At 45.5% G+C, this 12,505-nt stretch overlaps 1 protein-coding gene across 1 annotated transcript in view; it reads left to right on the top strand.

Moving 5' to 3' along the window:
- LRRK2 (leucine rich repeat kinase 2) overlaps positions 1-12,505 on the top strand; it is a 2,398,611-nt gene that overhangs the window by 168,407 nt on the left and 2,217,699 nt on the right. The window contains exon 4 of the mRNA XM_069629211.1: positions 9,199-9,287. Coding sequence (XP_069485312.1) covers positions 9,199-9,287 — 89 coding nt within the window. The remainder of the gene's footprint in view (positions 1-9,198; positions 9,288-12,505) is intronic.

The raw sequence follows: 12,505 nt of genomic DNA, 5'->3' as shown, positions 1-12,505 counted from the left end.
ACAAGAGACCTGTGTTCAACATTTCTGGGAGCTATTTACCTCCTGCTTGTACCATCGGAAGTTTGGGTTTAATCAGGAACATCAGATGTCGATCTGCTTTGGATTCCCTAGGCCATTTGGTGCGTACAAACGCACCTATCCAACCTGTTTGCATAAACTACAATTGGTACACACATAGAATGCATTTTAAGCATAGTAGGTCCTATACAATGGCATCTCGTTAGTTTGCAGCTCCTATGTAAACAAGATTTGCAGTACACAATATGCACCACTACCTTCTCATTTACTAGAGGTTGCTACTGCTTATTGTGTATCCAGGAGCCTCTTTTCCTTCTTGCTCCTCAAGTCTTTATTTCAATCTGATTTACTACGAAAGAAACAAATATGCACCCTTCACACAATTCTCCCATTTATAGCTATCAAAAGACCCAACATGGAGAAGACAGTACCAAGTCTCCCAAACTGGTTAGTGGGACCCCCAACAATGGCCTTCTCATACCACTGGCTGGTACTCTGCAGACATACCTTTTAAAATGCCAATTACTACCTAGCCAAATTCTCACACTGTATGGAAATGTATGCAAAGAAAAGTATGTCCAGAAAGAAAGGCAGCAGTTTAAAAACAAACCTGTCAGCTGCAGCCTGCGCAATTTATCTGAAAAATGGCACATAACATGTTGGCAGCCCTTTTATAATCCGACCAAAGTAACTGATAAATCAAAGAAATTAAGTCCTACCAGTTACCAGAAAGTATCCAGCAACCTTCCTATGGTACAAGCAGGCGTTAAATAGCTTCCAGCAATTTCAGACACAAGTAAATATACATTTGAGTTTGTTTGCATGACAAAGGGTGTCTTGTACTAAAATCACAGTCCAATCTGAGATGAAAAGCACAGCACTTTTTCCTTTATAGGATTAAGAATTCACATTTTAAAACATAACAGATGTTGATATTGTGGACCTTTAGTAATTTGATTACAAAGTAGTTATAATGTTCTGTTGGAGGCAATTGCAACATGGGGAATAAAAGGACTTTTCAAGGCTGCTATTGTGAGTGAAACCAGCCTGAATAAAACTAGGCCTGAAACTGACAATGTTCTTCCATCTCCCCAACAAGCCATGGGATGGATTGTATTCCCACAAGGAAATGAAACTAATGACTTTAGAAACTGAACCATAAAACCTGATGACTGGCTGCAGTTGACTCTCAGGAAGCCAGGCCTTGCATTACAAATGGAATGCTAGCCATTAACAACTTACATCTGTTTGTGCTTGAGTTCAATTCTTAAATATGCATTGAATTCATCCTGACCAGTGGTCTCCTCATGCGTCCGAATATTTCACTCAGCCAGGCTTCTCCTGACTGAAGGACTATAATGGATTTTGTGGCTGGGGTCTGCCACAAAGGGGCAGCCAAGTGCTGGAATTGCCCATGACGACGGGACTGAACAGAATTAAAGGAGCTCTAAATTGGTGGAAGGAACTCATTCTAGATGTTCTGTTTCTGGGCAGAAAAACTAGTGACTGCCGTGTAATATTGAGTAAAGTGGAAGAGAGGAAAAAAAGGCCTTTCACTATTTCGCTTGTAACTTCTGACTGACATGATGTAGAGCGTTCTTTTTTTAATTGAACTAGATGATGGAAAAAGTCCCAAGTGGAGTCTGGGGGGGGGGGGAACATTGTCCTTCACCTTCTAAGTCACCTTGCGGGCCGGGAACACCTCACCTAGCTTGAAATAGGGCTTGAATTAAGAGATCAAGCAGCCTACGGAACGACAAAGGATCATAGGAACCCATCACTCCTGGAGGCGACAATTATCAAAATCCAAAAATGGCAAATGGAGGGAGGCAAGGTCCAACAAATCAGTGTAACAGCTAAAGCAGGAATAATACTTCCACTAACAAACCGTACTAAATCTCACCCTTCCACATACACCTCAACATTCTGCACTTTAGACAACCACACCTCTACAGCACCGCAAACCTCATGTACTTCCCAACATCGCAACCACAAACAAATCATACACTATCTCGCCCAACACCACACAACAGACGCCATCTGAATATCGCACCTATGCTCAGCAAATGTTGTCTCTGAACTGAAACGGCCAACAGCACATTACGGCTCTCTTGCTCTTTTCCTGCTCAACCCTACTAACCTCCCTCCTTGCTTTACAGATGCACCTGAGCGCAACAGTGCACGGTATAAAAACCTTTAACATTAAGTGTTCTAACTTGAAATGCCCTATTAGATGTTATAAAAAATCTTTTGTTGGCATCGTTATGCAAATTAGGCAACTGTGAATAGATTCATGCAGAAACTGCGCATGCTAATGAGTCGCATATCCTACCTGTTATTCTGAGATAGAAAAATGATTTGTGTATAAAAGTACCAAAGCAAAAAAGACAAAAATTTAGAACTCGTCCACCATAAATTGTGCCGCGGTCAAACTAGCATCATTAAATTTTGCCTGAGTGGGGGCAATTTGATGAACCGATTAGTAATATGATCACATATGTGGAGCAAGGTGTTAGAAAGTTACGCATGTTTAATGCAACGATCTCCAAGGTGACATAACATCAAATGGGAGGGGAAATGGGTTTAGAGGTTACTCCCATCTGTAAAGACTGGAGGGGGGGTGTCTGTACTTCTGCTCTCTATATGGTAGAGGAGAGGCACTGAGGACCCCTGCCAAGATTCTCTATTGTGGTAGCAATGGACGAGCAATCAAGGCCTAGCTTCTCAGGAGGTGATGCAGGCTGGTTCTTAAGTACAGTGTAGTCCCCGAACCACCACAAAGGAATGTCCACACAGTGTATTACTGAAAAAACAGTCTTTATATAATTAATATTCAAAGGTATGTACACTATCACAATAACATATATATAACAGTCCATATATTGCTCAATACTCTTGTTCTCTCCTATGTTTTTACCCCCCAATGTACCTGGTGGATTAGGGTTCTTCGAAGAAGTGTCGACAGATCCTTCTTGAGTGACCCCCTTTCAAGCAGGGGTCACGGATCGTCGAGAGGCGTCGAAGAAAGTGAACTTGACGACGTTGGTGAGAAGTTCGAGGGTGCCGAGACCATGGCATCGATCCTGGCGGTGCTCGTCCGCGACGTCCTGCGAGGATGAGGTGTGCGGGGCACCTCGGCATTTGATAGTTCTGGACCGCAAAGAGTTTCAGAAGAACTGTGGCCCAGCAAGGGCGTCGAGTCGTCGAAGTCTTTGTGGCCTTCAGGTGGCAGGAAACCCGCCGGCGGATTCTCCTCGGCGCGTCGGCGGCCTTGACTCTCCGGCAGGATAAAGCGGTCTTCGGTGCAGACAAGGGAGTCCTTCGATTCAAATGCTCTTAGGCAAAGGAGCGGGCGGCTCCGGTCGTCGGCGGCACAGCGTCAAGCGGTCCCCTCTTCTGGGGCAACACTACTTCGACGGGCCTCCAGCGGTTACACAAATCTGCAAACCCTGGTCGACAGAAATGGACTTCGACGGTGGCGAAGTCTGGGTGCTTCACTTCGATCTCCTCGCCGGTCCCGTCTCCAGTCGGCAGCCTTTCGAGGGTCTGACTTCCAGGGAGCTTCGGCGAAGGTTAGCGGTGCTCGATGGTCCCTCGGAGCACGGGAAGAGGGCGCCTTACCAGGTCCTCTCTCGGATCAGTCTTCGACGAATTCGGCAGCTTTCAGATCGGGTCGAAGCAAATGCAACAGCAAGTTTTCTTCTTCCAGCTGGGCGTCGAGGATCAGCAGTTCCAGTTACTCTTCAAGTCTAGACACAGCTTCTGAACAATTTCCAGTGGTGAGAGGTCCCCAGATATACTATCCTGTCTTTCATCCACACTGCTGGGTCACGCTCAGCAGCCAATCATAAAGAAGGGCATTCATTCAGTCAGTCAGCCAATCAGGCACACAGTGCATTCAGGCCATCCTCCTCCCTTTCAGACACTCAGAAGGAATGTGGATTGGGACAAGTACCAAGCCATTCAATACTACACACTGCATTCAGGCCAGTTTCGGGCAGGGCTCTCTCAGTCTTTTTCTCTCATACCAGAAACCAGACAGCCACAACAAGAAGTGCATATTGGTCACACACTCCATTCACCCAGGTCCCACCCACAGGGTGTACCCACAACATAGTAACTGGGAAGGCTCCAGCCAGTCTGGACTGGACTTCACAACAACACCATATATGGAACTTCAACCCAACAGCCAGTCAGGGGGAAGGGACAGAGTCCGGGCTTCCCAGGACTTTGGGAAAACAAGGTAACAGTCAATAGAAAGCAAGAGGCCACAGGGGCCATCTTGTTTTCTATCAGGAATCAACTGATTCCGATGGCAGGGCCTGGGTATCCCAAAATGGAGGATACTCAGAGCACCTGTCAAATTCAGGCTGGAGCTGCCACCAGCCCATACCCTGCTCTGTGGGCCACCCACAGGTGCCCAAAAACATACACTAGGGGCACAGGGTCGTACCCCCACCCATGGGTGCCATAAGGGTATCCCATGGGTCATTGCAACAAACCAAAAAACAGGAAGAGCTGCACTGCCAGGAGTCCCACATGGACTCCTGGGCAGAAAACAGCACAGAACACAAATGAAAAAGGACTACAGGACAAGGACAGGGAGGCCCTGTCCCTCCAATGCATTTCCAGCATCACACCATCAGACTGCCCCTTCATTAAAATGCCCAATGACCATAGAGTAGTTGATTCAGTGTAATGTCACTTTTGGAACACTGGCCAATCACGTATATTCACCAATTAGTTTACAAAAATGATACGCACATATAGAGATTTCTGCTCTATACACATTTAAAGCCATAGATTCCGGGACATACTTTCTGACTCACAGGAGAGAAAGGAAAATTGATAACCGAAAGGAGGATGTAATCGATTGCCGTCCCTTTGGGTCTATTTTATGGATTAACCAACAAAGCACTGTATGAGAGGCCTAACTGGAGTTAAAGACGAAGGCCTTCTCCAGTGGAAGAGACTACATACTGGCCCAAATACAGAAAGTGGGAGATCAGGATGTGGACGGAAGCTGACCCCCGCCACCTGTTCCTAAAGAGTGAGAATTGAACCACTCCTTAAGAAGGTACCCACCTGTCTGTGAGACAGCCAAAATAAACTCTGGTAGAAGTGTAATATAAAGGGAAACCAATTAAACCCTGTCCCTTGTCATTTGTAAGTACTGAGGGTTAGGGGTATAATAATTTGGCTGTATATCCTGGGAAATAAGTAAATGTTTCAGAAGTGTACATGCTTTTGGAATTATAGATTTGATTAAATAGAGCCTTGGTGTGTATAGTGGGAGATCCCTTCATTCCTTTTCTGTGCAATGTACAAGTACAGAAGAGCAAGGGCATCTTACTGTGTGCATACCTAGAAAAATAAAGTAATAGAATTAATTTCCTGGTTACATCATCTAGCAAAATTCTGGTGCTGATCCATTCAAGAAAAGGGGGAAAGGGTTATTAACTGCCACCTATTTAACGACCTTTAAACTGCCCATTGAAAATGACAATCACTTTCAGGCAGTAATGCAACAGAAGCACCACTGGAGGATATTTAGCAACCATATTTTTTTCCATCTTGTAGGGGATTCATGTGCGGGAATGTTTTAAGATGGATTTCTGAACTCTGACCTGGTGGGCAGAGGATCAGAAGGCCAGCCTAGTTTTTTAAAATGGGTAACATTCTGAACTAGCCAGACCAATCGAGGTAGCATTGGTCAAGGGTAGGTCTCAGGAGTGGTGAGGGTGATTGAAAACCCACAATGAGCACACACAGTAAACAACACTACAATAGAAATTACTCTGTCAGGTGTATATAAAAAATACACCTGACTACTAAATTGTGACAAAACGGCGCACCTGCGAGAAGCTTTTTTACTGCCCCTAATGTATGGTGCAACACTCAGTGAGGAAGATGCATGGTGGTGCCGTTTGATTGCGGGCGAAAAGACGAAATGGTCCACGGCGGCGGTAAAGATTTTGGAGGCCGCTCTCAAACGAGCAACAGAGTGTAACCTCTCTCAGTACTCCCTAACAAAGTCCCTTCCTACACGCCCCATTCGGCTCCGCTTTCCTACGACACACTGTACTTTCTGCAACGCTTTTATGTGACATATAAGAGGTGATGTCTTGTAAAAATCAAATTTTGTTTTGATTATAAACAAGTAAATAAAAAAAAATACATATACATTTATTAAAGGCCTTTTAAATCAAATACACAGCAGATATCAGTAGTAAATCATAAACCAACACAACACTACTATAGCACATATATACAGTTACTGTGTGCCATTTCTTTAGGCCAATTAGTAAGGGTCCCCAACCTGTAAGGAAAGGGAGCCAACAGTGTGAATATACTCTAGGCAGTTATCAACCCATAACTAAGAAGCAGCCCAGTCCATAAGAAGAGTGGAGCCTAGCACTCAAAAGTACTTTCGGTGCAGACACACGCGATGGTGCGGTAGAGCGAAAACAGGTTCTCTTGCAGGGGCTGTAGGGATTCAGGAAGGTGGGTGAGGCAGCAAAGAATAGGTTCCCACTATTTGAGGAGGGTCTCCCCAAGAGGGAAGAACAGAATCCAAGAGCTGGGAATAGGACGGTGCCCAGGCTACCTCGATAAAGGTGAGTGACCCTCAGGGGACACTTGTGCGTAAAAATAGATGGACACACTTGGGGCCACCGGTGAGGGTTGCAAGTACTCACCGACCGAAAGCTCACTCAAGACCAAACTTCGTCAGTCGAGTCCACTTCGTTTGCTGGTTCAAACGCTGCAATTGTGCAGTTCTACAACTTTCAGCAGCTGTGTTCCAGGGATGATTCTGTGGCAGGACAGGGACAATTTCTCCTTTCCTCTTGAAGGGATCAGCTTGATTTCACTGCATCTCGTCTTGGGCACAGGGTGGCACAGCAGCAGTGCACCCCCGTTTTTGTCACCACGACTGGGTGACAGTGACCGCATGCACTTGGGTTCACGCATACTCTCCTAATTCCAGACCTAGGGCGCCTAGGTGTACGAAACGTGACGGGAAAGTGCCTTATACCCAGTGCTTATGATCTCCAAAATCTCAAGAGTCGACTCGAGACAGCGACGGTTTCCAGAGCAAAGGTCCTGTGCAAATTGGTCAGTCCACTTGTTGGCCCAGGAACACTTCCGAAAAGGCTTGCTTTCAGGTAAAGTTGGAGGTGCCGTGAATAGTTGGTCCCCCTATTCAAATGGGTCAAAGCGCCTTTGCAGACCTTCTAAGTTCGATCAGAGGCAGAGGTGTCCTGCAGGTCTCCAGCAGTTCCTCAACTTGGCTTCTTGGTTTCAGGATGCTTGGCCCCTATCCTTGGTTCAGTGAGAACTCACGAGATCGATCTGGTATGAGTGTTTGGGCCCTTCTCTTGGCCAGAGTCTCCTTTGCACCAAAACGAAGAGCACCCAATGAGAGACCTGCTCACATACAGCCATGTCCGACGTGGACCAATCACGGATCACTGTGGTTCCAGAAATTCCCAGCACACCAGGCTCTCTGGGACCCAGGATGTGTATTGGAACTAGACAGTCCAGCCGACATCCTGGAGGCGTGCACACAAGGCATGCAGAAGCCCACGAAAGCTTGGCGTTTCGCAGGAGAATGCATGACCAAATAAACACTGTCGCAGCCTGGTCTGCTCGACCTGGGGAAGGCAAATGGACAAGATGGCCAAAGGACAGAACAAAGGACCTTGTGGAATGGCCATTTTGGGGCCAGGCCACTGTCCAGGGTCAAACACTGTGAACGCGATATGGACTGAAAGAAAGGGTTACAAATATATGAAAAATAACAGCTGCCACCAGCTCTGTCCAAGGCACATTTGTACTTCTACCAAAAAATCCTTGGAGGGTGTTTAGGGCCTTAAAAACGTAAGGAAGACCCCAGCGCAATGTGCTGTAAGGTACTTTGTGCACTGGTAAAATGTTGCAAAGAACCTGTAACAAACTGAAAAGGCTAAGGGAAGCAGAGTCCCAGTACTGACTGTCTTTAAGGGCATATCAGTTTCCCCATAAAAAAGTGAGTGAAAACCAAAACCCAGCGGAGTGCAGAAAGAAAGCTGTGCTCCACTGGCAAGTCAGGCTAGGATGGTCAGACAACAACTTTCATAGTTGCATAATGTATGTATACTTAAATAGATTCAATGTATTTCTATTTTATTAATAAATATACCTTCAGTGAATCCATGCGTGTTTCTTGTCCCGAAAGAGGAGGGAAGCTGTTGGGAACCAATATTATTCAATTGGGGGTCTCGGGCATGGGCGTAATTTTAGGGGGGACAGGGGTGTTTGTCCCCCCCAACTTTCAATGCACACCATTTTGTCCCCATTCGTTTGGCTGGGGTACCTTATCTTCAGATGTCATGTTCATCCCCCCCACCCCCCAACATTTTCAGCAAAGTTACTCCACTGGTCTTGGGATCATACAAATAACTTTTATTCAAATAAAGGAAAATTATGCATGCATGGTTTGGTGGGTTGGGTGGAAAATCCCCCTGAATTAGATGTCACCCAATTAAAACATCCTACAAAACAGTCTGCCAAAAGTTCTCGTGCAACTTTGATAAGCATCTGCTACTTCCCACAGCTAATCTGGATGGCGCCTTCTCTCGTTTAGGCCAGAACCCGGAAAGTTGCTGTGTCTTTGGTATTGCTTGTGAGAAAAGGATTGGGGTACTGGGGTAGTGTTTCCTGAACTGGAGTGGTTGCTTGTTGCTAGTACTGGCATACAAGCATTTCTGAAGCAGCCAGAAGGCAATGCACATGGTCCAGGATTAGTTTTCTAATCCCCATTCCTCTACCCACTACTCCCTAGTACTTCACCATTACTGGTGGATGCTGGGATGAAACAGAAGTGCAATTTGAGTTAATCACAATCCTTTTAATCACCAAATGGAAGCATTTCTTCGTAATTCGTTAGTTAGCTGCTGTTGGAATGCGTTTTCTACCTCCATGAAAATGACATTTCTGTAACTATTCTTTCATTTATTTGCAGGGTTATAAGAAGCATAGGGATTATTTTACTTATACTACGTATGACAATAAAGCATTCTTTAGTAGTAAAACAATTGTTTAATTATAATTGGCCCTGGATGTATTTCTATATAAATTAACATGTACATCATTTCTGGTTACCTTTCTAACAATAGTTCTGTCTTTTTATTGTTGCAGACAGATTCTCAATGTGCTCTCCTTGCATAATGCAAATTTAAACCTTTTAACCGTGGCTCTAAAGACTTTGACTCTGCTCCTTACATCAGGTAACATTGTGTTTTTTTCCTCTGGTTATTAACAGCCTGTCTTGCAATGTGGGCATTCTTCATGTTAATCTTTACATATTCTTGGTTCATCTGTTTTTAAATTGTGTGCAATTTATTTGTGAGTGGATTGCTGCATATCACCATCTATGACTTGGCCATGAAAGACCACATATTGAGGGCAATAGATTGGGCTATGGGATCCGTGGGCAAAGCATCCTCCACCAAGACATTAAGAACTTCACACACTTCCTCCCACAGAACACTGGTGCGTGACCAGACCATGTGGATGCATGTCCCCCTCTTCTCTCTTGCACTTGGGACATCTCTTCCCTTTCTTTTTCCCCATTGTATGCAGTGCATGTGGTGTGTAATATATCCTGTGTCGAATTTTGTACTGAAGGGTCCCAAGTCTAGAATCCATTCGAGTACTCCGATACCTTGGCTAGTGACACCAGGTACATATACTATTTGCCACATGTTGCCATGTTATCACCCGGTAGTAACATAATGTTCTTGCCCTTGCCATGTAAAGTCTCTGAGCAAGTGGACCGAATTCAGCAGTTCTGTATTTCTTATTTTTTATTTTTATGTTTAAAGTGCAGACCTACCTCGAGAGCATCAGAGCGTCACTATGTGCATCCATTGGAATTAGCCCTTGTTGAAAGAGCCATGTTTTGAGAGAATTGCTAAATAGGAGCATTGCGGGGGCATTCTGAGCAAGACCCAGGGATTGAGTTCCAGAGGGTGGGTGCATGACAAGAGAAGGATTCTTTGCGGATCCTTTTTGTGGTCAAGTTGTGATTCAAACCGGTTGGTCAATTTGCTGCACGAGGTGCATGTGCCACCAGGTCTGTGGAGTTTAGCTGCCGGGTACGCTGGTGTGCTACTCGCAAGTGTTTTGTAGATGATACATGCAGTCTTGAATCGTATCCTGGCCTGGAGAGGAAGCCAATGTTGTTTGCATAGGATGGGAGGGGGTATTCAGTCAAATTTCCTTGCTTACATAATATGTGCTGCAGCGTGGTGGACTGATTTTAGGGGCGCCAAGTGAGCAGCTGGGAGCCCTATCAGGAGACCTTTTCACCCATCCATGTGCAAGACCACATGGGCCTGCACGAGGGTCTAGAATTTCTGCGGCGGGATGAAGGGTTGATTTATCGAAGGGTAGAAGTTCAGAGCCAGGCTATTTGGACCGCCTTGGCTATGTGTTTCTGGAAGGACAGGTTGCTGTCAATGGTGAAGCCTAAAGATTTTGCGGAGTTTGAGAATTGTGAATAAAATCCTACTAGGCGCATATCATTGAGCCATTGTTGGACACATTTTATTTTAGCGGGTGGACTGATGAGGATGAATTTAGTCTTGGATGGTTTTTGTTTGATGTAGGCAATCGACGTCCAGGACTGGATGTTGACCAGGTAATCGCAGAGACAAGTGATGTCCTCCATGCTATTTACTCACATGTACAATTGAGTATCATCCGCATATTGCAGAATGGCTATATTGTGATCTTTGAGGAGAGTGCCAAGAAGCTCCATGTAAATGTTAAAAAGGATTGATGAGAGGATGGAGCCTTGTGGGGGACTCTTCAAGAGACCTGGAGTCAGTTATAATGGAAAGAGTTCATCTGGACAGCCTGGTGTCCGCCTGAGAGGAGGTAAACCAATTCAGGGCAGTGCCTGAGAATCCCATCCTGTCAGCAAGGAGGGAGAGAAGGAATGCGGTGATCGACTATGTCGAATGCAGCCGAGAGGTCAAGGAGACTTGAGTCAGACTTATCTAAGATTTGGAGGGGATCATCAACCACCTGGATGGTGGCTATTTCAATGATGCACTTGGGGTGTAACCCTGACTGATGGTCATTTAGGAGGTGGAGTTGTTTCATTCTGCCGAGGTAGTTTTGTACAACTACTTTTTCCAAGATTTTGCAAATAAACGGGAGGTTGGTAATGGGCTGGTAGATAGCCAGGTTATCTGTATCTAAAGAGGTCATATGAGACCAGTCTTGAGGGTGTCCAGGAAAAACCCTTCTGTGAGGGAGTCATTGATAATGCTAAGGAGCGCATTGAGCACCGGGCCCGTCAGTTGTTTAATGGTGGAGGCTGGAATTATATCAGAGTAAGAATTAGGTTTGAGGGAGGTAATCATTTTAGGAGATTCCGGGGAGAGGGATTCGGTGCAGAGGGGCAATGTGTGTGCCAGGGAGCAAAGGTTGCTAATGCTGCAAGAGGTTGATTCGATGATCTCTCGCATCTTGTCTAATTTTTCAATTTTAAAAAAATGTGTTGATTCTGTAGCATTTTTCCTGAGTTGCTGGTACCTCGGGTTGGATGAGGGTTTGGTACAAAACTTTACTACTTCAAAGAAGACTTTGCTCCTGTTAGAGGCTGCCACAATGGTGATGGGAGTAGCAAGCAGCTTTGGCCTCTGTAATCAGAACCCTATGGTTTTCGCAGAGAGATTCGAGTTTGGTGAGATCTCCCGGATTACGGTTTTTGTGCCACTGTTTCTAGGGCTCTGATTGAGCTAGCTCGGGGGGTTTACCAAATGGCAGACGATTTGCTATTAGCCAATATGGTTTTCAGGGGGGCATGAGTCTCCACCAGTTTCATAGTAGAATTGTTGAATAATTCCAGGAAGCCTGAGGCATTCCCTGTGGTGGGGGAAGTCTGCAAAGTTTGCTTTTTGACTGAGCGGTGTTGAGTGAGGGGGCATTTAGCCCGACCTTTGTTGGCCTTAGTTGAGTGGGTGACTGATAATGGAATAGCGCTGTGGTCAGACAAGTGGGATAGGTCTGCACAGGTGATGTGGCGGTTGATGTGAAGACTAAGTCTAGGGTGTTGCCTTTAGTGTGCATGGGAGAGCGCACAATTTGCAAAAGGAAAATGGAACCGGTCCATGTGAAAACCATGCTTACAGTGAGCTTGTTCACCTCTGACTTAGGGACGTTAAAAACTGAGACATTGTTAGACTGTGGTAATTTGGCAGAGAAGAGTAAGTTGGAGATGTCAGCAATGAAAGGGTCTGTGAGGTCGTCTGTAGATGAGGTGGAAGATGATAGATTCCTTGTGCGTTAGAAGAAAAAAGCAGGCAAGTGATTCGTGGTATGAGGGGGGGTGCTCGAGAGCCAGCAACCAAGATGGCCACCGCTTTCTGAGCTCCATTGGCAGTCTTGAGGAGGAGGAGGAGGAGGGCATTGGCTGCTACCCATTGAAGTTGAT

This window comes from Ambystoma mexicanum, chromosome 12, assembly GCF_040938575.1.
Source record: "Ambystoma mexicanum isolate Mex_15411 chromosome 12, UKY_AmexF1_1, whole genome shotgun sequence".
Classification (NCBI taxonomy): domain Eukaryota; kingdom Metazoa; phylum Chordata; class Amphibia; order Caudata; family Ambystomatidae; genus Ambystoma; species Ambystoma mexicanum.
This window is presented reverse-complemented; position numbering and strand designations above follow the sequence as displayed.